At 43.3% G+C, this 25,467-nt stretch overlaps 3 protein-coding genes across 5 annotated transcripts in view; 2 read left to right on the top strand and 1 right to left on the bottom strand.

Annotated features, from left to right (window-relative positions):
• Nucleotides 1-5,863: 5,863 nt before the first annotated feature.
• LOC146518838 (uncharacterized) overlaps nt 5,864-25,467 on the bottom strand; it is a 38,337-nt gene continuing 18,733 nt past the window's right edge. The window contains exon 2 of the mRNA XM_085160369.1: nt 5,864-23,397. The gene's annotated coding sequence lies outside the window, so the exon portion shown is untranslated. The remainder of the gene's footprint in view (nt 23,398-25,467) is intronic.
• Nucleotides 8,976-12,813, top strand: krt18b (keratin 18b). 2 transcript variants are annotated; one of them, XR_014874200.1, is made up of 7 exons: nt 8,976-9,416; nt 10,667-10,749; nt 10,838-10,994; nt 11,088-11,252; nt 11,337-11,462; nt 11,673-11,962; nt 12,246-12,813. XR_014874200.1 is itself a non-coding variant. In XM_085160364.1 (7 exons), exons 1-7 carry the CDS (start codon nt 8,976-8,978, stop codon nt 12,283-12,285), a joined length of 1,233 nt encoding a protein of 410 aa, XP_085016490.1. In that variant the 3' UTR covers nt 12,286-12,813. The 2 variants fall into 2 exon arrangements, 1 of the variants encoding a protein (XP_085016490.1); XM_085160364.1 differs by having other exon boundaries at nt 11,673-11,893.
• Nucleotides 14,632-25,215, top strand: eif4ba (eukaryotic translation initiation factor 4Ba). 2 transcript variants are annotated; one of them, XM_085160355.1, is made up of 15 exons: nt 14,632-14,752; nt 16,485-16,625; nt 17,769-17,974; nt 18,424-18,540; nt 18,664-18,718; nt 18,846-18,992; nt 19,411-19,533; nt 19,689-19,946; nt 20,059-20,320; nt 22,412-22,500; nt 22,594-22,855; nt 23,004-23,041; nt 24,119-24,248; nt 24,630-24,702; nt 24,791-25,215. In XM_085160355.1, exons 1-15 carry the CDS (start codon nt 14,740-14,742, stop codon nt 24,866-24,868), a joined length of 1,992 nt encoding a protein of 663 aa, XP_085016481.1. In that variant the 5' UTR covers nt 14,632-14,739; the 3' UTR covers nt 24,869-25,215. The 2 variants fall into 2 exon arrangements, with proteins under 2 accessions (XP_085016481.1, XP_085016483.1); XM_085160357.1 differs by lacking the exon at nt 24,119-24,248.

The raw sequence follows: 25,467 nt of genomic DNA, 5'->3' as shown, positions 1-25,467 counted from the left end.
CGTGGTACACTGCCATGTGCGAAATAAATGTGAACAGACACAAGGGGGTACATCTTATGGAAAGTACAACCTGAAAAAAAGACTTGTAGGCTGATCAAAAAATGTGTGTTTCACTTGGCTAATCTCAAACGGTGACGTGGTACTTCACAATGGAGCACTTGTGCTAAAGTTGGAGACAACCATATATGTACAAGTCAATGCCTTTTTGCTGTTTCACTAACTCAGCCTCTCCGACGAGCACTAGCTCATGAACAGAGCTGCACTTTGGGCCAATTTTATTTTTTAACACATGATTAGAGCTAGTTGTCTCATCTCTCCTGATAATTCCTTTTTTTTTCTGTGTGAGAAAAGTGAAAAGTTTCATTTCAGAAGTTAATCCCCCAACGCTCCTCTGAGGCTGGTGATGTTATGGTTTGTGTGAAGCTGCTAGATGACACATCAGGACAGGAATGTGCTGAGAAAGATCCACATACATGCTACAAGCCAGTGAGGAGGGGTGCTGAGAAGACGAGCTGGTGGGGTATATGAGAAGGCAATTAGCAGCGATAAGAAACAAAGCTATTTCACAACCACTGACTCTCACTGAGAAGTTCATTTTGGACAGGGTGGGATGCACAGCAAGTTAACTTACAGTTACATGAGCAGTTATCAGTGACTCATTCTTTTTACAGACCAATATGCTCATTATTATTATAAAACCCAACAATATACATACACTTGGGGTAATGTTGTTTGATTGTTTGAGCTGGAAGACCCCTCCACGGCCCTTCTTCAGAACTCCTGAAGGAAGGTTCTTATCCAAGATTTTATGGTAGATGGACCCCTCAATCGGCCCCACAGTGCAGTGATCTCATCCTGTACCCCTAGCAGAAAAACAGCCCCAAACCATAATGTTTCCACCTTCATGATTGACTGTAAGATCGATGTTTATTGGATCATACACAGCATTTCTCTTCCTCCAAACACGACGGGCCAAGTTGACGCCAAAGAGCTCGATTTTGGTTTCATCTCACCACAGAACTTTCTCCCAAGCCTTCTCTGAATCACTTAGATGTTCATTAACAAACGTTGTCATAACTTATTGAGACCTTTGCAATTCAGAATCTGATAGTCATGTGGAGACAATCAACCAGTAAGTTTCAAATCTGTAAATAAATTGCCACAGACTTGTAGATCTGTTCCACCTGGGTCGGGTTTTGGCTTTCTACAGGAATCTCTCCAGAAGTTGGCCCAGGAGGCGCAGAGACAGAACTCATTTATCAAGAACTTAGACGGTCAGCAAGAAAAAAACAAAAGGACTGGCTTCACAGAGATATAAAGACTCAGATTTATAGACTTGGGTCTATAGTTGTGTTGCTGGGGCCAGAGTGATTACCAGCCTGAGTTGTGGCATAGCTGGCTCTGGCCTTGGACTGTGTGTTTTATCCTTTTGCAAGTGGGACACTGGACTTGACTATTCCTTCATTTTTTTGATCATTGTATGTTGTCTTTTAGAATTTTATTGGTTGTCATTTTTTTCCCACAGCTGAAATGGTTGGTCAGACCTTGAAACTGATTGTGTGTGTTACAAGATTTTAATCTGTAACGGTGTCGTGTGTTACCAATAGTGTTCTTGGTGACTGTGGTCCCAACTTCCTTCAGATCACTAACAAGCTCATCTCTTGTAGTTTTGGGCCGATCTGCCACCTTTCTCATGAGGCATCTAACTATAGACCGAAAGCGACTGATGGTCATTGTATATTTCTTCCATTTATGAATAATCACAATTGCTGATGGTTTTAGTGCCCATGCAGCCTTATACAGCTCTAAAATCTTCTCCCTGACATCCTTTAAGGGCTCTTTGGTCTTTCCTGTGGTGGTACCATTTGGAATAGAAGAAACTACTTCTGAGGACAACTTTACACACATAATGAATTCAGCTCAGGAGTATCTGTGATTGATTAATTGCAATTTGAGTGCCGTATGGGAACATAGCCAATATAAGGGAGACAGAATTCTGGCTGAATTGTAGGGGATCAAATACTTATTTCAGTCAGTGACATGCAAATCAATTTATAACTGTTATACAGGGTGGGCCATTTATATGGATACACCGTAATAACATGGGAATGGTTGGTGATATTAAAGTTTGTGCCACATTAGTATATGTGAGGAGGCAAACTCCTCAAGATGGGTGGTGACCATGGTGGCCATTTAGAAGTCGGCCATCTTGGATACAAACTTTTGTTTTTTCAATAGGAAGAGGGCCATGTGACACATCAAACTTATTGGTAAAGCAGAAGAAAAACAATGGCGTGCTTGGTTTCAACGTAACTGTATTCTTTCATGAGTTATTTACAAGTTTCTCTTTTTTCACAGCCATTGACATGTCGAAGAGGTTAACACGTGAGGAGTGGATCGAAATTGTGTTGATATCGGGTGAACGCAGTAACCGGGTCATTGCAGCAGATTTCAATGCAAGACACCCTACGAGACCACCCACCTCCCATGCTACAGTCAGCAAACTGCTTGCTAAGTTTCGTGAAACTGGTTCAGTGTTGGATTTGCCAAAATGTGGACGCAAGAAAACTGTCACTAATGAAGAAACATCAGTGGCTGTCCTAGCTTCATTCAGCAAGAGCCCACAGCGTAGCACTCGCCGCATGTCACTGGAGAGTGGCATTAGTCGATCATCCCTTTGGTGGATATTAGCTACTCACAAATGGCACCCTTACAAACTCCAGCTACTGCAGCATCTCAACGAGGATGACCCAGATCGGCGCACAGAATTTGCAGAATGGGCAAAACAAAAATTGGAACAGGACCTTCAGTTCACGCAGAAGATTTTGTTCAGTGATGAGGCAAACTTTTATGTGAATGGTGAAGTTAACAAACAACAACAATAGTGGGTCCATTCTTCATCAATGGAAACCTCAAGGCCACTGGATATTTGAAATTGCTACATGATGATGTGTTTCCCTCTTTATGCACTGAAGCTGGCACGTTCCCTGAGTTTTTCCAGCAAGATGGTGCACCACCACATTATGGGTGCCAGGTCCGAGCATTCCTAGATGAACAGTTTCCTGGAAAGTGGATTTCCCCACGGTCTGGCTGGCAGACCGTGGGGAAATGGGGCGTGAGGACCCAAAACGCAGACTCTGCGATGCAAACAGTTCTCTTTATTCACAGTGAAAGCTGTAAACACAATAAATCCCCGTTGCTCCCTTGAATCCCGTGTGTGTGCTTCCCTCCGACGTCTGTGCTCGTGCTCCCCACTGTTGTGTTTCCGCACACCCCGTGCATGCTGCCGTTCTGGTCCACTCTTCCTCCTGCAGGAAAACCACAGAAACAGCCATCAACACTAACCCCGGCAGGCATACACGAACAGCACTGTCATAGGCTGAGACACACTGACTTGGGATGACAACTCAATGATCCCGCACTGGTGGGAGCTCCAACACTCTCCTAAGTAGCTCCCCCGACGAGCCCTGATCACCAACAGGTGTGTGGCAGGAACTTCAGGTGTGGCCAGTCCTCCTGCAGGGCCACACCCATCAGGCCTGCATGTGGCGGTTCTCCATCCTCCAGCCACACATGTACACACCCACACCCAGCCTATACATATAATGAGTGGAACACAGACTAACACAGCATTGTGCAGAAAGACACACACATCACCAAATAATAACGATAGTAATAATAATAATAATAACAACAACAGTCAAAATTGCTCACGGACCCCTGAGTCCTCCAGAGCCGGGCCAGTTGAATGGCCCCCAAGGTCTCCCGATCTGACCCCCTTAGACTTTTATCTTTGGGGTCATCTGGAGGCAATTGTCTATGGTGTGAAGATACGAGATGTGCAGCACCTGAAACTACGGATACTGGATGCCTGTGCTGGCATTTCTCCTGCGGTGTTGCTATCAGTGTGTGAAGAGTGGGAGAAGAGGGTCGCATTGACAATCCAACACAATGGGCAGCACATTGAACACATTTTATAAGTGGTTACGTTGAAACCAAGCTCACCATTGTTTTTCTTGTGACATTGTCAATAAGTTTGATGTGTCACGTGGCCCTCTTCCTATTGAAAAAACAAAAGTTGTATCCAAGATGGCCGACTTCTAAATGGCCACCATGGTCACCACCCATCTTGAGAAGTTTGCCCCTCACATATACTAATGTGCCACAAACAAGACTTTAATATCACCAACCATTCCCATGTTATTACGGTGTATCCATATAAATGGCCCACCCTGTATAATGTGTTTTGTTTTTAATTGTTGATATTCTGTCTCTCCCCATTAAAATTAAACTACAATAAAAATGACAGACGGATCATTTCTTTACAAATGAGAAAAGTTACAAATTCAGCAAGTGATCCAATTATTTCCCCTGTTGTGTAGCTATCATTTGACAGGTATATGATAAAAGATTAAAATGCAGATACTTAGAAATGGCATAAAAAGCAGGCATGCAAAAATATTCATTACAGTAAGAAGTGGCGTTGCTGTTATTTTTTTCTTCTTTGGTTTCAAAAGTTGGACTTTGCTGTGTTTAGAGGAGCTTGCCAAGCCTTGAAAGCAATCAAAAGTATGTGCTATAAAACTCTTTTCCTGCTTCACCCTTGAATGCCTGTTCAAACAAAAAACACCCACATACAGTGATGAAATACACATTTACATGCTTGGTAAGAGGTATATAAACTCAATGGACATAAACTCGCTAAAGGCAGAGGACCACCCATTCTTCCACTCCAGTAGGTTTGTTTGCTTTGAGACTTGTGCCCCCTTGTGGTTGGACCGCAGAGGTAGATTCAGTAAAGTGAATCCATTTCCATGTATAAAGCAAGTCATTTATTTGTTGGTATTGTGCAAACGTCTACATTGTGAATCTTAATTTACAGGAGGTGCATAGTAAAAGATATTAAACTGAAGAATTATAGTGTGAATCACTTTAAAACTGAGAAATAGGGCATGGACTTTGGTAGAGAATAAACTCGCACATTTCCTCAAATACGTTTTGAAACACAATGAATAAAATCATGAAATTAACACTGAAACAGATATTTTTTAAATCAGTTATATTGCTGAACTCTGCAATGAACCTAAACTAATCTGTCTCCTTGTGCACAGGGGCATGTAGGTGACTCTCCAATGCATCAGCTTGAACTCATAGCTCGGGCTCATTTTAGGTCTTCCTGTGAAATGTCTTTGTGCCAGAAATGAAAATGACATCTCACAGAGAAAATGTCTCTTAGGCGACACAATTCAATAACCTCTGCTGTGTGAGCTTTCCTGTCTGCCAATGGTCCATAGGACCCATTAACCTAGAAGATAAATGTGTTTGTACAATTCTACTGACAATATCCAGTGTGACCACCTCTATTCTTTAACGCAGCCTGGAATCTCTGAGGCAGCTTTCTTATCATTTCTTTAAGTAGTCTTCTTTGGATGCTTGCTTGCTTTTGTTCCGTTCTCTCTCTCTCCATGATCCCACACTGCTTCAGTAATGTCGAGGTCCGAGCTCTGTGGAGAGGACATGACTTTCAGGCACCGATTATCTGCTGTAGATAGTTTTTACGTCACAGGCAACACTAAGGACACACCGCACACAGTGTTAAGATATGCCACGTTTTCAGCTAATAGCTCTTTGGGAATTACCTCATTGATCCAAAGATAACATTTTATGCCTTTCAAAATGTGTTATTTTTGACATTTTTCATAGAATCAAGTAAATAAATGAGAACATATTTTGTAACAAGCTGCTAGAGTAGGATGTCTCGAGACCGGTCTTGGTCTTCACTTGATCTTGTCTTGGTCTCGACGGACTTTGATCTTGGTCTTGTCTTGGTCTCACTGTCTCTGTCTTGCTGTCTCAGATCGACATAGTGGTCGGGAGATTTGGAGTCAACAGTATCCATGACACACAACGTAACGTTCGATAATGTGTCATGCGCAAAAGCATCAGCTCTAAGAGCCGTGCTTAGAGAGTGCTTTGTAGTGAATCAGAAGAGTCGACTCCCATTGAGCGAGAGCCGGCTCCTGACTTAATTTCCTTTCGCTGCTCAGCTCTCACACAGTGACTCAGCTATGCTCCAATCCCTCCATACTGTGGCCAATCACATGTGAGGATCTAGGATAATATCATTATGTGAAAAACAGAGAGGGTAAGAGATGTGACAGTCAAGTGGAGCGTGTGTCTGTCCTCTCAGTAAGTGAGTGAGACAGTAGACAGTGGTGAGGAGGGCTGTGCGAGTGCATATAAATATGCCTGACACCAGTAAACGAAGTTGCATCTGGCTGCAGTTTAAAGACTTTTTTGTCTCGGTCTTTGCTCATCTCGACTTTGTCTTGGTCTTGATACCCACTGGTCTTGGTCTTGTCTTGGTCTTGGTTTAGGCGGTCTTGACTACAAGTCTACAGGCTGCTAGAGGAAAAAGTGCCTAAAGATTTAAAATGGACTCTTTATTAAGTTGTTCATACTTGAATGATTCATAGGTCAGTGTTGAGTGGCTTAACATACAAAAATGCTCTAAAAATAGTCAGCTGCAAGGAATGGACTAAAAGTATAACAGCTGCTAATCTCCAAAGAAAAATTGAAAGACCTTAAGAAAGCTTGGAGAACTATTGCTCAAGACCACTTTTTTAAAAAAGTGGCTCCTGGGAAGCAAAACATAAAGAAGTCAGGGATGGCTCACAACTTTTACACAGTACTGTATGTACAAATTTAAACAAGGTCCCTTCTTTGGTATCTTTGAGCATCTTGGATGAGTCAGTGAAAGAATGACAAAAAAGAGGAAGGGAGGATGCCGAAATGTGAGTCACTTAGAGTGTATCACACTCACATGCATGTCAGCACTGTTTTGTGTATGTGTGACGCGACCACAGATACAATATGCATGATAATAAATATGTAAATGCATCTATGCAAATGTAGATTTTGGATTTTGTATACATCTAGGAGCATACGGTTTACACTGTAAAGAAAGGAAACTAAAGAGAAAGAAGGAGGGAAGTAAAATGAATTCAAGGCCGCAGCAGGCTGAGCATGGCAGTAATCTGACAGTTAGCCAAGATTTGTAAAAGAACAGAAACTTCTGCAGTGGTTTCCAGACTCCTGCTGTCTGTTACTATGACTCACAGTCGCCATTCTCTCCAGTATCCCCTTATTTTCCTTTTATAATCTTTGGTTTAAAAATAAATCTTAGTGGTGTGAGCCAGGATTTAAAGATAAGAGTCTTGATCGAATCTGGGATGTTTTCTGCAATTTAGAGATTAAGCTGTCTTATATAAACCTGTAGCTCAAGTTTGTTTATCACTGCAAGGTTTGGGACTTACTGGCCTGGGGAAAAGGTTGCCAACACATATTCAAACAAACGAGACGGCGGCCACAAGTCATGAGGTATGAGTCATGCTGATTTAATTCATCGTTCCTCTAATCTGCCTCTGCTGCGGTGCATTCTTTGCTTTTTCTTTGCAATTTTGCCACTCTACAGTACAAGCTCTTCTCTTCTTACTGAGTGTTACTAAATTAAATTAATAAAGACATACACAGTAATAGGGTGGGAATGAGACACGGTGAAAGCTGATCAAGCTTGGAAGCGAAGGGAGGAACAGAAATGAAAAGAATGAGGTTGTAAGGGGGCGCAGGAGGTTGTTTGAGTCTTTGGAATTTCCCCCTGTGGGTGCTTCATTATCCAGGTCTCTAAGGGCTCAGAGAGGAAAACCCTCTCTGGCCACAACTTTAGGTTCACTTAAGCGCTTCCAAGGTCATGCTGGAGCACTAAATACTGCAACTGGATTTAAGAAAAGTAAAGGTTTTTGTGTTTGAGAGTCTATCACAGGGTTTCACTACAGTATATATATCAGCCCTCTATATACGTATGTTCCACTTCGTTTATTCACCTTCATCATGTTGCAAACACGTTTTTAGGACAGCTACAAGGAGCACTGCAGTATTCTGTTTTACTTTCTTTGAGGTTCTCAAAGGATAAGAGAAAAACTTCAATGTCCAGAGGCACAAAATAAGATAAGACTTCAAAGATAATTGTTCAGAATCCTCAATAGAAATTCATTTGTGCACATAATTGCCTATACTGTGACAGTTGAATGAGGGCAGCTTTTATTTCCTTTTGATTGTACTTTGACCTGGGTATCAGCTAACCTTTGTTTTTCATCTCTTGCAGAGCCTTTAGATCCAGCTGAAGCTTGGGTGTCACAGGTATTCCTAGCACTATGTCCGATTTCTTTGTTCATCATTGTTCATCCTACTCAGTGTGCTGGAATTCGATCACAGTCGTGGCTGAGTCTGTTAGTAAATCAGAGGGCATCACTTCTGGTGTGGTTTTTCTAATTCTGCTTAATCTGATCGAGACATTTCTTTAACGCCATGTTTTAGTTGTAGCTGTTTCATACTGTATTCAGTTCAGTTAAGATAGGAAGGCTGGCACAGTCTGTTTATTTTGGGCCTGGCTGACCACAAACTTGCAAGCATGCAGCAAGTACTAAGCATTATTCCTTTCTCGGGCAAACCAAAAGTATTTAGTTGCATACTCACCATATTTTACCCTTTAATATTTGCTTTTAATTCTCGCTAGAAACATATGCTTGTCCATTGCTGCTTTCTGTTATTTGTTGTGTGCGTTGGTTTATGTGGTCTCTGTAGTTCCGTTATCTGCTCAGAAGGCTATTACATGTTTACACCACAAAATATGTTTAACACATTTCCTTGGAGACAGAAAAAACATTGTGGGTTAAAAAGGAAGCATATGAGAGAGTGAGTGAGTGAGTGCGTGAGTGAGTGAGTGAAACAGGAAACAAAGACTGGGGTGATGTTGAAGTGGGCAGGGTCTGAGAGACCAGCTTTCATTGGGGGAGAGAGGCAGGAGTATAAGTTCCCCACTTCCCACTGCCGGCGTCATTTTCTAGACCAGCCAGCAGTGAGTCTCCACATCTCATTTTTCACTGCATCCTCTGCCGTGTCTAAACTTCTCCAACATGACCACAAGATCTAGTCGGATGTCTTTCACCCGCTCTACCCCAGTGTACCGTGCTGCCAGTATTTATGCTGGTGCTGGTGGACACGATGTTCGCATCTCCTCTGCTTCTGCATCTTCCCTGCGTTCTGGTATTCCACTTAGACCTTCAACCTCCTTTAAGCTGAGCAGTGGATTGAGTGGAGGCATGGGCGCCGGTTACGGCGGTGCCAGCGCGTCCGTGACAGCCAGCGGTGGCTCCGGTGCTTCGATCCTGGGCAATGAGAAGGGAGCCATGCAGAACCTGAACGATCGCCTGGCCAATTACCTGGAGACGGTGAAGACCCTGGAAAAGGCCAACAAGGAACTGGAGCTGAAGATCATGGAGACCCTGGAGAAAGGAGGGCCTGACATGAGAGACTACAGCAAGTATGAGCCCATCATAGACGACTTACGCAGACAGGTAAGAACTGAGAACAAATGAAAATGTTAGAAAAGTGAAAAGGTGTTTGATAAGACACAGTGAGAAAGATACTTTAGAAATAGTTTAGCTGGGGTAAAATTTGAGAATCAATGAGTGCATGTGACAGCACTCAACACTGCATATTTCCAGCAAGAAGGTTTTAACATAATCTTTATTTAAAGATCACCTGTGTTTGAAAATGAAGCTGGAGAATGCTTTTACTGAGACCAGCAGTGTTTCCTTTGTAAGTTATCAAATTTCTTTAAAGAGAACGACGGGTGTGGCAGCTCAACTGTAGCCAGTCCCCTCCCCCATAAAACTCTCGACTGGAACCAACTTCCTCTGATGAATCACCAACACAAGGGTATCATCACGAGAGACGGACTGAGAAGCTCTCAGAAAACCAGCAGACAAAAGCATTTCTAAATGGTTCTGCTTGTTAGATGTGGATTCTACAAGCATGCGTAGTGTAGGAGGCGCTCAATGGGAAACAGATGTGTGGCACTCGTACATACAAAGCGATCTCATAGTGCCAGAGTGAGTGTGCACACACACACGCACAGATAGATGCGTGTCAGTGCAGTGGTTGTATAATAATCAGCAGAGTCAAATGTCACATTCTTCTCCAGAGTCCCGCTTTTCTGCATCACATAATGACACATTTATGGTGGTTTGTTTTTTTTTTTTACTTTTTTTTTTTTTTTTTTACCACACTAAAGTATTTCCCCTTCCCTTCTGTGACAGGAAACAAGAAGAAATCATAGACTCACTGCCACAGTCACGATAAAGAATTTTCCCCTCTGTGCACGCATAGATGCGATCGGTGATACGTACAGAGACAGACAGACAGAGACATGTGCAGTTGGGTGGACAGAAGAGAAACTTTCTCTCTATGATTTATTGAGACAGGATACACGTTGCTCTGGCAACGCTTAAACAAACCAGATTCTGTTTTGGCACAGGAACACCCTCGCTTCCTGTTCTTCAGTTTATGGTTCTTCTTTTATGACTACAGGTTACTATGGATTCAATCATGCTGCGGTCGGTTTTTGCAGTTTGACTTTTTGAGTATCGGTGGTTAAGGCAAGTCGGGCCTACAAAAACTGCTGTGTCAAAGCACATAATTATTAGAACAGACTACTGAATTGTGCACGGGTTAAGCAGCTCTGTTCTTTCTAAACAGCAGAATCAAGTAAAATGAAAATAATAAAATAAGAATTTTTTAAACAATGTTTTATTTTCCTGTCCAGATCTTCGATAAAATAATGGATAACGCTCGTTTAGTGCTTCAGATTGACAACGCCCGCCTCGCTGCCGACGACTTCAAAGTCAAGTATGTGATCGTCTCGTCTTTGCATGTGGAGTCCTTCTTACACTCTGCGATTGTGTCTCTCATACACTGTGTCTGCTCATTCCCACAGATCTGAGAATGAGATGGCGATCCGCCTGTCTGTGGAGGCCGACATTGGCGGGCTGAAGAAAGTCCTCGACGAAACGAACATGAGCAGGCTCAACATCGAGAACGAGATTGAAGCCGTGAAGGAGGAGCTTCTATTCCTAAAGAAGAACCATGAGAACGTGAGCTTGCGGTTCATCAGATTGATAATAACATATAGAGTCACACGTTTTGTTGTCGTCTTCATTTCTTTTCTCATTCTGCTGATCCAACAGGAAGTGATGGAGCTGAGGAGTCAGATCTCACAGTCAGGTGTGCAGGTGGATGTAGACGCTCCCAAAGGTCAGGACCTGTCCCAGATCATGGAGGACATGAGAGCCAACTACGAGAAGATCGCATTGAAAAACGCAGAGGACCTCAAACGGTGGCATGAAAATCAGGTATGGTGGACATCAAGAAGTTTGATTCAAAAGACACGCTGAGCCAATGTGTTTCTGACCGTCTTCCTTTCGTGTCCCCGGCAGATTGCAGATGTGCAGGTGCAGGTATCACAGAACACAGAGGCTCTCCAGGGGGCCCAAATGGAGAAGAGCGACTTATCACGACAGATACAGACTCTGGAAATTGAACTTGCATCTCAACAGAGCTTAGTAAGCATTTTCACTGATTTTATTTATAAACATAAAATTATCAAATCCTTTCTAAGTTTATGACCCTATTCCATAATGCATTCTCTATATCTTTTTACTACAAAATTGGCACAGTTGAATACCATGACCACTGCGCCCACTCTTAGTTAGCAAAGCATATATTTCCTCATCTTTTCTTATACTTACAGCTTTTATTTCTCCTTTTATTAGAAAGCCTCTTTAGAAGACACCCTGCACAACACAGAGCTACGTAACAACATGGAAATGGAGAAGTATAACGCCCTCATTATCCGGCTGGAGGAGGAGCTGGCTAGCTTACGCGCGAACATACAGCAGCAGACCCAAGAGTACGAGGCGCTGCTCAACATGAAGATGAAACTTGAGGGCGAGATCAGCACTTACAAGACTCTGCTGGATGGTGGAGACTTCAAGTAAGAGCTATAAAGATGTGGTGGAAGAAAAAAAATGCAGGTCAAGGCAAGATGATGGTGATGGTGGAGGTGAATATGAAAATAAATTGATAGCATGAGTTGCATGGCCAAAAATAACTACACCATTATGCAAGGTAATCCCAGAAAGTTGATTCTGTTTATCTAGATGTAGTGTTTTCTGAAAACGCAACATCTAGATGAGCAGAATCAACTTTCTGGGATTTCCTTACCTGGATGATTGAGCATGCATCAAGACATTATGCGAGGCAGAAATCTCAGCTGGTTATGGTCTCAAGGCCAGTTTAATGTGAATATTCTGGAAGTCAAAATGTTTCATTTGTGTTTTGCACAGGCTCCAGGATGCACTGGACGAGCTGGAGGCCGCCGACTAATTTGGAACAAAGGATTGGGAGTCATCGCAACAATGGAAGCAATCTGCCCACACCCATTAATGAGTGGGGTGGGTGGAGGAGTTTTGACATTTTTTGCACTATAACCACATGTCAAGTGAACCCTGATTTAAGCAGTTTTTAATAAAGGCATTATTCCACCACAGTGAAACATGGATCACTGCCTGATCTGACCACAAAATAAAAACAAATAAAACCACTTCTTAAACCTGAATTCACAGTTTTTGTCTGGTTCTCACTTGGTAGGTAAAGGCATTTACTAAATTTAAATAAATAAATAAATAAATAAATAAATAAATAATAATAATAATAATAATAATAATAATAATAATAATAATAATAATAAAATAACTGATCATTACTGTTGGTGAAACCAACAATTTATAAAAAGAAAATATCCACAAATTTGCTTGACTATAGTGCTATCTTATTCAGGGAAATTGTTATCTGTGTTATCATTTGCTGCATCTCAAAATATTATGATGAAATAAAAGCCATGATCCATCCATATGATTCACTCGTGGCTCATCTTACAAATGCAACATGATAAGTGGACACTAGGGGGAAGAAGTAGTCCAAAATGAGCCACCTAGGTGGCTGCATAAGAATTTGCCTTACTACTTATATGCACCAAGCGGTAGGGATCGGTACCGGTTCTGACATAAACGGTAGTAACCAGACCGAAAAGCAGCGCACATTTCGGTGCTTTTTTTTCCTGAGCTGTGATACACTTTGGATTCTAGCCAATCATTTTACGTTTCGAGGATAGTAGGCGGGCCCAGGTACGTACTAGAGCAGAGCTACAGATTAAAAATGCCCAAAGCCAAGCGGTCAAAAGTCTGGCTGTACTTCACAGCAAAAGATGCAAACTGAGCAGCCTGCAACAAGTGCTTTAAACTGATACTGTGATACTGTCAAAGGAGGTAACACCTCAAATCCTATGAAATACCTGGCAACGCATAGCAGTTTTTTTTAAAAAGCCGAGAAATGCGCCGTATTTGATGGATTGCTGCCAGAGCTCACACCCATCTACTGCGGGTGTGGTGCCTGTTATCGGACCCGGAGTTAGCAACATCCCCCAAAAACCGGAAGAGTAGAGTCCTGGCCCCTAGCCCTGCCAGTGTAGCAGAAATGATGACGGATGATGATGGCAGCAGCAGCAGCCGTTCTTCTCTGGGTCAGTAGCTTAATGTTGTTCGTGTGTAATTTACATTGAGTAGGTTAACCACATTATTACATTAATGCATGTAAGGTGAACTAGCAAACACCGTTGTAGTTACATGCAACTGTCTTCTTGTTTGATGGCAGATACTCCCTTCACCCTGGCCAAAAAGGCTAAAATGACCAAAGAAAAAGTGGAAAACAGTTAAACATGAGAGGTTTTTGGACAAAGTTTGTGTTTTTTCCATTGTTTAAGCACTGCTTCCACCCAAGAGTGATACCATATATGCCCTATAGCTGCAGAAAAGGCTAACATTGTTATCTTTTTACAAAAAAACAGCTGAACATGAGAGGTTTTTGGACAAAGTTTGTGTTCTCCATTATTTAAGCACCGGTTTGAGCACCGTTTAAGCACCAGCATGTTTCAAAAGTATCGGTTTGGTATTGGTACTGGTATCGGATAAAACCTAAACGATACCCATCCCTACCAAGGAGTGGCTATAACCTTGGATGATATAATCCAAGGTATAATCCTAAAACCAGCATAATATAACTGATAGCTGGCAGTTATTCAAACCTGTACATAATATGCAAGCCATCATGAAGAGCTGATATAAAGTTAACCACTTTAACCAAAAAAAAAATGCTACTTGGACCTTTTTTAAAAAACGAAAACTCATCATTATTAGGATTTTTATGCGTGATATCTGTTTGTAGACTTATATAATTGTATGTAATTATACATGTATATTGTATATTGAGGTAGGATCAAATGAGTTTACCTTTAAGTCTGTTTGTACCAACCCTTTTTTTGTCTCATTATTGTTTAAAGTGTATTTTGTTGTTATTTTAGTCATGTTCAAAATAAATCAATCATTCAGTGACAAAAAAGGAAAAAAAATGAAAAAGAAAAGGAGGTGTTAAAAAAGAAGGATAAAAAAAACGAAAACTCAGCAAAGTTCTGTAAACTCTGGGACACGGGTCAGTACTTAATGGCTTATTACCACTAATTCATTAGAATTTTAAGCAAAAAAAATCAGAAAAGGTGGATTGAAATTGCTATAAGATTAAAATAAATACACAGCTGGGAAAGCTGCAGTCAGTTCGGTGACAAATACGACAAATATTGAGCAGAGCACGGAGCAGGGGTGCAGCTGATGTGGGTCAGCAAGTAAACAAGGGAGGGGGCAAGGCTCTCGTGGACGACGATGCGCGCTCCCGATAATAAACCTCTGACGCCTTCATCCGGGAACTACTACGAACTCGCTCTCCAACATGGCGGCGTCAGGTGAGGTTTATGTGGGTGAGCGATCCGGGTTGGTTCGGGGGAGAATTTAAGAGGATTTTACTTCAATGCAACTTAACACGTGAAGTTTGATGGTTGTTTTTTCTTCGCTTTATCGCTCCGCGTCGTTGTCTCGCGTGTATAAAAGCGGTTCCCGGTTGTTTTGGGCTTGGTAAAGACGATACTGCCAGACATAGGCGAATGAACGGAGCAACGACTAGCATAAATGTGAACGTTGTAACCTCCCGAGAACTTGTAGCATTTACCTCTGGGCACGGTTACTGCGGCTGCTAAAGTCCGCTTTTGACTTTAACCGTTGTTGTGCGCAGTGGACGTGGTTGACAGGCTGTGAAATGTTCGGAACTGCGTGCAGAGCTGGCACATTGTATGACCGTAGCGGGTTTCGCCGTGGCGCTCAGAGCAAGATAAGCGCCGGGCGCAAGCGCGATGTGTGGAGGAGGGGTCGGGCCGAGGAGTCCGGGCTGCCCGAGGAGTCTCCCCACGTGTGCAAGCGTGGCTGCCTGGTGTCGGTGTTTGATGAAATGGGGGAGCTGAGCCTGTTTTGGCCGCATTCTAAACACTTCCCTAGCTCCTTCTCAACTTTGAGCTATCTTTTTTCCCCCAGCCGGCCAAGTCCTGCGCGATTGATGGCGCACTTGGATCGTGGCGCTGCGACGCGAGCTAGGCCGTAAAACCTAGCCAGCTAAGCAGGGATACTTCCCCCGTCAGCAGTCCTTTGCTGACTAAGCCCGCATAGCCGCCAAGACAAAAGCGATCAGTGTATACGACAAGCTAAAGACCCGCATAGTTACCCTAACAGTTTGACCGCGGGGGTTGTAGTTTTAGAAGAAAACAGACCCGCTGAAACTTAATGTTACGCAGCTCTTAGCTCACCAATGTCACAAGTGAGGATCGCTGAGCAGGCTACCACAGCCAATATTTTGCTTGCTGGTTTTGCAAAGTACAAGCGGTTATAGCCATTTTGATCAAACCTGATGGCCGTAAACAACAACTGAGCGTAATATTCTGGACCAGACCTGTAAACAGTCTTTGTTGGTCTCTGCGTTTGTGTAGGTTTTGAAATAATGTGTGCAAAAGAATGTCCTGACAGCTGGGATTTTCACAATAAAGCTCCCAGCCAGCTTTCTCACCCCCTATTTTTTGTTTTTGTTTTTCCAAGTCAAAACCTGCATCATGAACTGTGTGCGAGCCCCCCTCCCCCTTGGGGGCTGGTAACTGCTGGCACTGGGACACACTGTCAAGAATATTCTGTGCATGATTCAGTCAGTCAAACCTCAAAAACGTGTTGCAGACACGCAGTAAGGTTGTTTTGAAATCGTTATGGTTCTCACCTGAGTTGGAGCTAAACAGCCTTTTCTGGTCTGTTGCACAGTGACGGTTGGACAGGCTGACCACTCCCCATTCGTGTGTGTAGTTTTGTTTTTTTGTAGCAAAAGAAGTATTTGTTATCACACGCACACTGGGGCCCACTCTTATCTTGCTTGGTTGTATATCATCTCACTACTAAACCTTAAAAATCACTATTTAAACAGCAGCTCTCATTTAAGGCAAAAACATTAGTTTTTTTTTTTTTTTTTTCTGTTGAGATGCTGCAGTTTCTGGTAGTTTAGTCTGCAGCTATTCCATATGTTACTTTGTTTGTAAGGGACTTCCATAGAGAGACGTCCACAATGGGCAAGGTAACCATTACTTACTCTTGTGTTCTTCCCTACAGCTAAGAAGAAGAATAAGAAGGGGAAGACCCTCACTTTGACTGACTTTCTTGCGGAGGACAGTGGAGGCAGCAACGTCGCCCCCAGCTATCCAACCAAGTCCACAAGCTGGGCGGATGAGACTGATGACCTGGACGGAGATGGTAAGCACACACTGAAATGCACACAGGGATCTTAGCAGCATTTCATAACAGTAGGTGAACTAAAAAACAGTCTGCATTATGTTTCTTGGTAACGACTGTTTAGCTCTACCTTTTCCCCTTAACTGCAAATTCAAAACCTCTGAATTGAAGGCTGCAGTGTTTGTCTGAGCTATTTGCATTTGAAGAAGCAACCTGCCAGAGTGGTTTGTGGTAACAAAATGGTCAGTGTAAGTCAGGTTAGCTATGCAATCAGTAGGCAGAGATATTATTTTAATTGCATAGGTGTTGATTCAGTCACATGTTTTAAAGGAGATATTATGTATGACAAGCCAGTCTCAGTGGAAATGCCCTGAAAGCAATTACTGTAGTAAAATCGGTGTGCTCGCTCTCTCTCTTGTTCAGAAGATCTTTTAGATTCGTTGGGAAAATTGAAGAATGTGGTCAAACTGGCGATTCTAGTAACACATGTAGTCAAACATGTGGCAGGATGTGAAATGTGCTGCAGAGTGTTTAAATGAAAATGAGCTGGGTGAGATATGAATAGATATGATATGCAGATATAAATGTCTTGTAATACGAGGGTGATGACACTAATCCAACCTGGGGGTAGTTACATGAGGCATGTATTTTATTTATAAGAAAGTATTAATTAACATATTTACCAAGTCAAAGTTTGGTTTTTATGCAGCGTCAGTGGCAATGCCCTGTTTGTTTGTATGTTAATTATTCCAGCTTCTATGTTGAGACTAGGCTATCTACACCACACCTGAGTGTGTGTGACCCTTAAACTCCAGTTTGTGTGACTAATGTGATTGCTGCACACCATGTGGGGGGCATTTGTTTAGAAAGAGAGGAGCTGAGATGATGAGACAAACTGATGCGTAGTCGAGTCTGGATCATTAAGGGGAATGCGAACGCAGGCCAGTTTGCGCAAGCACTGTAGCAGGCAATGGCACCTAATGTTTTTTTTCTCAAGTTTTTGCATTATGTAAAACAGTGATCTCTATGCAATGAGCTCTCTTGTTTTCTCACAGGTAACCCTAGTATAGGTAGCTTCTTTTTTTTTTAAAGTCAAAGCATTTTGTGAATTTAGGAAGCTCAAATATTAGCTTTTATTTGAAGATTCCTCCAATGTCTCTGCAGTCTCGACTTCCTGGCACACAGAGGAGGACACGTACAGGGCACCACCCATCGACCGCTCCATTCTGCCCACAGCGCCTCGCTCAGCTCGCGAGCCCAATATTGACCGGGCCAGGCTCCCCCGCAGCCCGCCATACACCGCCTTCCTGGGAAACCTGCCCTATGATGTCACTGAGGACTCAATCAAAGACTTCTTCCGCGGCTTGGCAGTAGGTTTAGCAAGATATACACACAGCCATCACTCATAATTGTATATAACGGCCAAGGCAAATAACATTTAGGATGCCAGCATTTCTGTGTGTGTTGGTTTTGCAGTTTCAGTTACATTTCAGGTTCCCGGATCATCACTTTGAAGTTACACATGTGGCTAATTTCTGAAGTTTCAGTCCACATCTACGTGGGGCTGTCCACACAACAGCAAGATTGAATTTGCATTTTAAAAAAGAACAGGATGCAGAGGTCCACTTTGTTATTCTGTTTGTTTTCACACTTGTTCCTCAACGTGTCACATCAACGACACAAAGTCTTTGTTGTTGTTTTTTTTCTCTGTTGTTATTTTGCATTTTGAAAACTTGGGTAGTGTGTTTCTGTTGTCATGAGTGTAATTAGAGCGTTATGTTATTCATCAGTGTGTTTCACTTTAACTGTCTCTGTCCAGATCAGTGCAGTGCGTCTGCCTCGAGAGCCCAGTAACCCAGAGAGGCTGAAAGGCTTTGGTTATGCTGAATTTGACGACGTAGAATCCCTTCTCAGGGCTCTCAGCCTCAGCGAGGAAGTAAGAGAACCTGAAGTTGGAAAAGACACAATTAAACAGTCTGAGACTTTCACCAAAGTGCAGGAAAGATCAGTAAATAATAGTTGTAACAACTACTACTAACGACTTTGCTCATGCCAACAGAACCTGGGCAACCGCCGGATTCGTGTGGATATTGCAGACCAGTCAAATGATAAAGGTACACTTTTATTCCTGGACATTTTGAAACGCTCATCTCTGCCTCTGCAGTCACGCGCCGCTCCATTGCCCTCGTTGAAGTGTTCGATAATTTAACACAGCGTCTCCTCTCCTTCTTCACATCTCAGAAAGAGACAGCGGACCTATGGGTGGTCGAGACCGAGGTGGGCGAATGGCTGACATGGGTCCTGACAAGACAGACAGTGACTGGAGAGCTCGACCAAGTGCGGATGCTGATGATGGACCTCCCAGGAGAGACGATGCCTTCGGAGACAGTGAGTCTAATAAGCTTCTGCTGGAGCTTTACCATGATAGCACAAGATTCCCTCTAAAGACAAAAATATACCTAAATAAACAAACAGAAAAACAGAATGCCTTGAGATTATTTTTCCCATTTCAGTTACGCAAATTGAAGCATGAAAGTTTAATTTTTGAGTATATTGACTGAACTAATTAATTAAAACAAGTCCATTAAGTGGCTTCTTTTGCACTATGGAGAATTTTGTGAAACTTAGCCTTAGCTTTATGTCACAGCCCTGGTTTTCAGCTTTCAAACTGAGGAGCAGGTGTTATTTATTTTTTTATTATTTCTTTGTCTTTAATTTTGAATTGTTTATATAAAATACATGTGTGGTAACACCATCCAATCAGCCGTTCAGTGTGTCACGTCCCATTACTTTCGGCTTAATGCAGGATCACGTGACCGTTACGAGTCTGATCGTCACAGAGATGGCCAGCGGTGGGACAGTGATCGTAATGAAGCAGGTCGTTACCGGGATCGCTATGACAACAGGGACCGCAGAAACAATGATGGAGGTTTGTTTGTATAAGTTCTGTAAACTGCTTCTTAGGCACAAGATCCAGATTACTTTAACATTCTGATCCCAAATAAATCTTTATTTTTTGTGGTTGTATTTAGTGTTTACAGCGTTCTGTTTTCACGTTTCTTTTTTGGTCTGCTGTCTGTGTAGGTTATGACTCTCGTAGTGGAGGAGGTCGTCGTAACTTTGGTAGTGGTTTCCGCCGTGATTATGATGACAGTCAGGGTAGCAATGATCGCTACGGGGACCGGGATCGTTACGGAGATCGAGATCGTTACGGGGACCGGGATCGCTATGGGGACAGGGATCGTTACGGAGACCGGGATCGTTATGGAGATCGAGATCGTTACGGAGAACGGGATCGTTACGGGGACCGTGAAGACCGGCATGACAGGCGTGAAGAGAGAGGTGCGATTTCATTGTATAAATCCTATCCTTTGTCAATATTCTTAATTTTCAGGAAAAATCTTGTTAAGTTGTGCATTTGTGACGTATGTACTTTCATCTTTTCCAACCCTAGCTCCTCAGCAGAGACCCAAGTTGAACCTGAAGCCTCGTAGTGTACCTAAAGAGGAGGAAAGCGCCGGCAGTGGTGGCACTTCACCTGCTGCCACTTCAAGCTCCAGCAGCAGGGCCTCGTCCATCTTCGGCGGAGCAAAACCCGTTGACACAGCAGCAAAGGAGAGGGAGGTGGAGGAGAGGCTGAAGAAGGAGGAGGAGAGACTGCAGAGGCAGCTGGAGGAGGACAAAGGCAGGGGACCGGACAGAAAGATGAGGGACAGGTGAGCGGGGAGGCTGATGAGTAATGTTTGAATGTAGTAGTATTGTACATTTATTACACCATTAAATTTTCTGCCTTTTTTTTTTCTCAAGCACAAGTAAATTAGACCTAATGCAGAAATGGGAGAGAGCCTTTTTATTTTCAAATGTTAATGATTAAGTGTTTAATGTTGATGCATCCTGTGGAGACTTGTACAGCTTGTACAAGCTCTTTGCAGCCAGAGTCTCTGTTAAATGGACTGATGCTCAAAGTGCTTTTCTGCTGCTTTACCCCAAGCCTCATTCACACACATTCATACAAGTGCTTTCTTTAAGTTAACATTCACACAGATGCACCGGGAGCACTTTAGGGTACAGTACCTTGGAGGAGCCAGGCATAGACCATCGATCCTTGCAATTAGTAGAGCCACAGCCGTTGTCGCCGTTGCATTAGAATCCTTCACTTCTGTTCTTGCATCCATCCATCCATTTTCTTCCGCTTATCCGGGGCCGGATCGAGAAGCCCAGACCTCCCTCTCCCCAGCAACCTCCTACAGCTTGTCCGGGGGAACACCCAAGCGTTCCCAGGCCAGCTGAGAGATATAGTCTCTCCAGCGTGTCCTGGGTCTGGCCCGGGGCCCCCTCCCGGTGTGACATGTCCAGAACACCTCGCCCAGGAGGCATCCTTGTCAGATGCCTGAACCGCCTCAACTGGCTCCTTTCGATGTGGAGGAGCAGCAGCTCTACCCTATCTCTAAGGGAGAGGCCAGCGACCCTTCAGAGGAAGCGCGTTTCTGCCACTTGTATCTGCAATCTTGTATCTGCAATCTTGTTCTTTCGGTCACTACCCACAGCTCATGACCATCGGTAAGGGTAGGGACATAGATAAAATTGAGAGCTTCGCTTTTACACTCAGCTCTCTCTTCACCACAACAGACCGGTACAGCGTCCGCATCACTGCAGCCGCCGCACCAATCCGTCTGTTGATCTCCCGCCCCCTTCTCCGTCACTCGTGAATAAGTTCTTGCAGCTCAGTTTAATTTCTGAGATGTTTATGGCATGTTTATAAGATCTGCCTGCAACTTGACAGACGCTCAAAGCCTCATCTTATGATTCTTGAAGAGAAGATTCAAGATGTTCTTTGGTTCACTGTTCTGTTATAGCTGCAACTCGCTTTTCACGTTGGTCTTGATTTGACTGCTTTGCTGTTTGTCTGTGTAATCAGTAAGTTAAGGCCTAACAAGTTGCTCAAGTTTTTACATATAATAGTAGCAGTTCCAAATATTTGCATGGTACACTTTTTAAAATCTCCTCAAAGGTAAAAACAACTGATATTTTTAATATCTGTTTGCAGCAGGGTTTGTGTTCACGATTGTCCACTGCAAAAATCTGCTAATCATGTCATTTGCATAGAGCAGAACTAATAATAATGGATTGGATTTATATAGCGCTTTTCAAGGCACCCAAAGCGCTTTACAATGCCACTATTCATTCACTCTCACATTCATACACTGGTGGAGGCAAGCTACGGTTGTAGCCACAGCTGCCCTGGGGCAGACTGACAGAAGCGAGGCTGCCATATCGTGCCATTGGCCCCTCTGGCCAACACCAGTAGGCGGTAGGTAAAGTGTCTTGCTCAAGGACACAACGACCAGGACAGAGAGCCCGGGGATCGAACCGGCGATCTTCCGGTTACAGATGCGCTTCCCAACCCCCTACTAGAACTGTGAGGGCTGAACTCTTGCTCTTGCTTTACAATTGGTCGGGTCGTCACATTGCACTCGAAACAGTCCGTCTCAGATGCCCCACAGTCTCTGCAAAAACTCAGAAACTTGTTTGCTTGGATTTTTCTGTGTTTTTAGCCTGCTTTGCTTAAACCCTGTTACCCCATTTGCAGTTTACAATCAGCCAAAACATGTGTTAAATTTTGTTTAGATTTAGTGTTTCAGTGTTTCAACTGTACTTCCCCTCATGTGGTGTGAGCACTTTGAGTAGCTACACTGAAACAAAGTGCTTAAAATAGTGGTTTGGGTTTCTGACAACAGTGGTTTGATTTGCATAATGTACCCAAAGGTCTAAAGGAAAGAAAATAAAGATTTCCTTTTTGCTTTTAGGGACCCGAGCTGGCGCAACGAGGAATCTCATACTGAGCGATCCCGCACAGGAAGCGAGTCTTCACAGCAAGGAAGCACTTCTGGAAGAGGTGGGATGTTTCTTCACTTGCTTCCTTTCTTCTTCTCGATCTCTCCTTCGTCTTTGTCCTACTTGGGACTGAAACACTGCCTTCTCCCACTAGGGTCACGGTGTCGAGATAGCGAGCGCTCCGGTGAGAATGAGGTATTCAGCGGGGTAGAAGGTGGCTCCACTTCCCCTGGGTCCTCATCCCGGCCCCCCTCCACCAGCTCTTCTAAAGAGCCATTGAAGGTGATGCCTGCACCTCCTCCCAAGGAGAATGCATGGGCCAAGAGAAGTGCAGCCAGCACAGGCTCTAATGAGGGCGATGGTCGAGCTCCGATCTCCCCGGTCTCCCCAGGCGGTTCAGCCCCTCCCAAGTTCAGGTGAGCACTCACTGAATGAAGCCTGCAATGTTTAAATTCTGCTCTTGAATGAATGAATGAGTAGATTGTAGTAGATTGAGTAATTGATACTCTGAATTCCCTACAGCCTTAATATACTTTGCCTTGACTGTTCCTCCTTTCCTTTTAGCTCCTCAAGTTCTGCAGATGAAAGAGGATCTGGAAAGGGTAAGTGCTAAACACAGTGGGATTTCCCCCACTCCGAAAACAAGTTACCAGGGTGTCTCCATCGATTACCTAATGAAGAAATCTTAAAAAAGCACAATCTGACTGAAGAAGTGAAGCAGAAACAGTATATTGCATGTCTTAATTGAAAACAGTGAGTAATCCATCTCATTCCATGCTGGAAAAGTAAACCTACTTTGTCACACACTTGCGTTTGGTTAGGTCTTCCGGTCAACGAGGTGATATTAGGAGTTGTGTTTTGAGTTTCCTGTCCCCTTTGACTTCTTGTCTGGCTCCTCTCGACATCATCAGTGTATGGTGCACTTAATCAGTTTCAGCTGTATTTGCCCATCTGTGCTCTGAGAAACAAAAAAACAGCTGAAGCATTTGCACGTGCTTATAGAGTACATCTTGTAAGTACTGGCGCCTGAAAGGTGATGACAGTGATTTTTCAAATCCTTGAGTGGTCCAGGAAAAAGAGCTGGGAACTTCTTTTTTTGTTTGTTTTTTTTTGTTTCTTTGTTTGTTTCTGTAGACTGTGAAAAGCACAAGATTCTCAGAAAAAGGAAGTGGAATAGTTCAGGACTTCATTTGTTGTCGTGCAAATGCTTTGTTCATGCATTTAGCAGATTTCCTTAGAAAGTGTTTCATCGATTCGCTTGCTCACTTACCATATGTGGTGTGCAGCTTTTATCTGTGCTTTCCACACTTACTAGAAATCGTGCTGAACGCATTTGGCAAAGAGTCTTGCTAGGAGCGGGTCCTGCTCAGAACGTGCATGCCGAAACACTACAAGAACAATAGTATCTTCATGGCTGTGGTGCCACAAGGTGGCTCTCACCCTTTTTTCTAAAGTTTTGGAACCTTTTGGCACATTTTGCAAGCCGGCATCAGATTTCTCAGAGGCCCGTTCTTGTAGTGGGGGCAGTTGTGCACCTCTCATTTGGCCCTATATCAGTGACTAACACATTTTGAATCCAACCAAAGTAGCTGTTTATGCTGCAGTGCGTTGAGAGTGTAGTCTACTGTACACCGTCCACCAAGCCCCCCTTGACTCAACTGTCTGGCTTCTTCTTTAAGATGAGAACAAGGCTGATGGTGTGCGTCGGGACCGGGGGCCCTCACGAGCACGAGGGGGGCCTGCAGGGCCTGGAGCTGGGCGGGGGCGAGGAGAGGGGCCCAACAGAGACCGAAGGAAGGAGGCAGACAGGTTAGCAACTGCAAAGTTCTTAATGAGACAGGGAGGATATTTTTCAGGCATCTGTGCTCGGGTTACACAACTGATGGTGCTTTGTGGTTTGTTTTTTTATTTTTATTTTTTGTGGGTCACTGGGAAGACAGGGTTTCCTGGTGTGCACATGAATGCTTTATCTGTGCTACACCAAATCATCATGATCCCCCATATTGTAGCACAAGAAATAATTCATGTCAGAACTACATGAATCAGAACTGAAATTTCTGAAATGGCTGTTAATCTTCAGAAAATGAGCAGATTCCTCTTTATTTATTTTCACCTGTGGCCATTAAAGGTTTCGCAACTAGTTTTTTAGTGCAGATACTTCCTAACGTCAGCATTCACTCTGACCTTTAGAAAGGACAACAGAAGAGACCGAGACTCCAGACCACCCCCAGAGCCAAAGAAATACGAAGAGACCCCAACCCCCGTAAGTCCTGTAGTTCAGCCACATCAAAATCTGTGCAAAGTTGCACTGTGCTGTCAAAGTACTGATTAGTTTTCTTATTTTGTTGCAGAAGTTCAGCTCAGCCAGTAAGTACGCCGCTTTGCTAATGGATGGTGACCAAGGAGAAGACGCAGATGACGCCGATTAGAGGGAAAACAACGAGATACAGAGAAAGCGATGAATGCAAGAAGAAAAAAATAATAATCTCACATAGCGTATGGGAAAAAAAAATCTCCTCACATGGATGTGGCTCCTGGGAAGGGAGGGTGAATCATCACCCCTCTCTGTTTTCCTCCTACAAACCTGTCCTTTAATTTCAAACCATTCACCCATCCCTCCGCCCCCTGCTCCACCTTCAGGACTCTTCAGGTTCTAAAGAATAGTCACATACTGGACTTGTTTTAAATGGAACAGAGGAATACATGACACATGAAAACGTGATGGATAAGATTGAATTCATTGTAATAAATAAATGGAAAAAGTGGGGAAAAATGATTTTTGTATATTTGTGGATCACAGGCGCATCTAATGACTGAAGATGGAGCTTATAAACGTGTTTTGCTTTTTTTTTTCTCTCTCTCCTTTATTGACTTTTGAGAAATGCAAAACATCATTACAAGCCCTTCTGTATACGTTATTAAATAATTTGATGTTATAGAGTATTTTAAAAAATATACAAGCGTACTGCTGAAATTTGAAAATCCCGTCTTCCAGTACTCATTATCATGAGCATTGAGACAAAACCTG

This window comes from Neolamprologus multifasciatus, chromosome 5 (assembly GCF_963576455.1).
Source record: "Neolamprologus multifasciatus chromosome 5, fNeoMul1.2, whole genome shotgun sequence".
In the NCBI taxonomy this organism is placed as follows: Eukaryota; Metazoa; Chordata; class Actinopteri; order Cichliformes; family Cichlidae; genus Neolamprologus; species Neolamprologus multifasciatus.
Note: the sequence above shows the minus strand (reverse complement) of the source record. Positions and strands in the feature narration are given on the sequence as shown.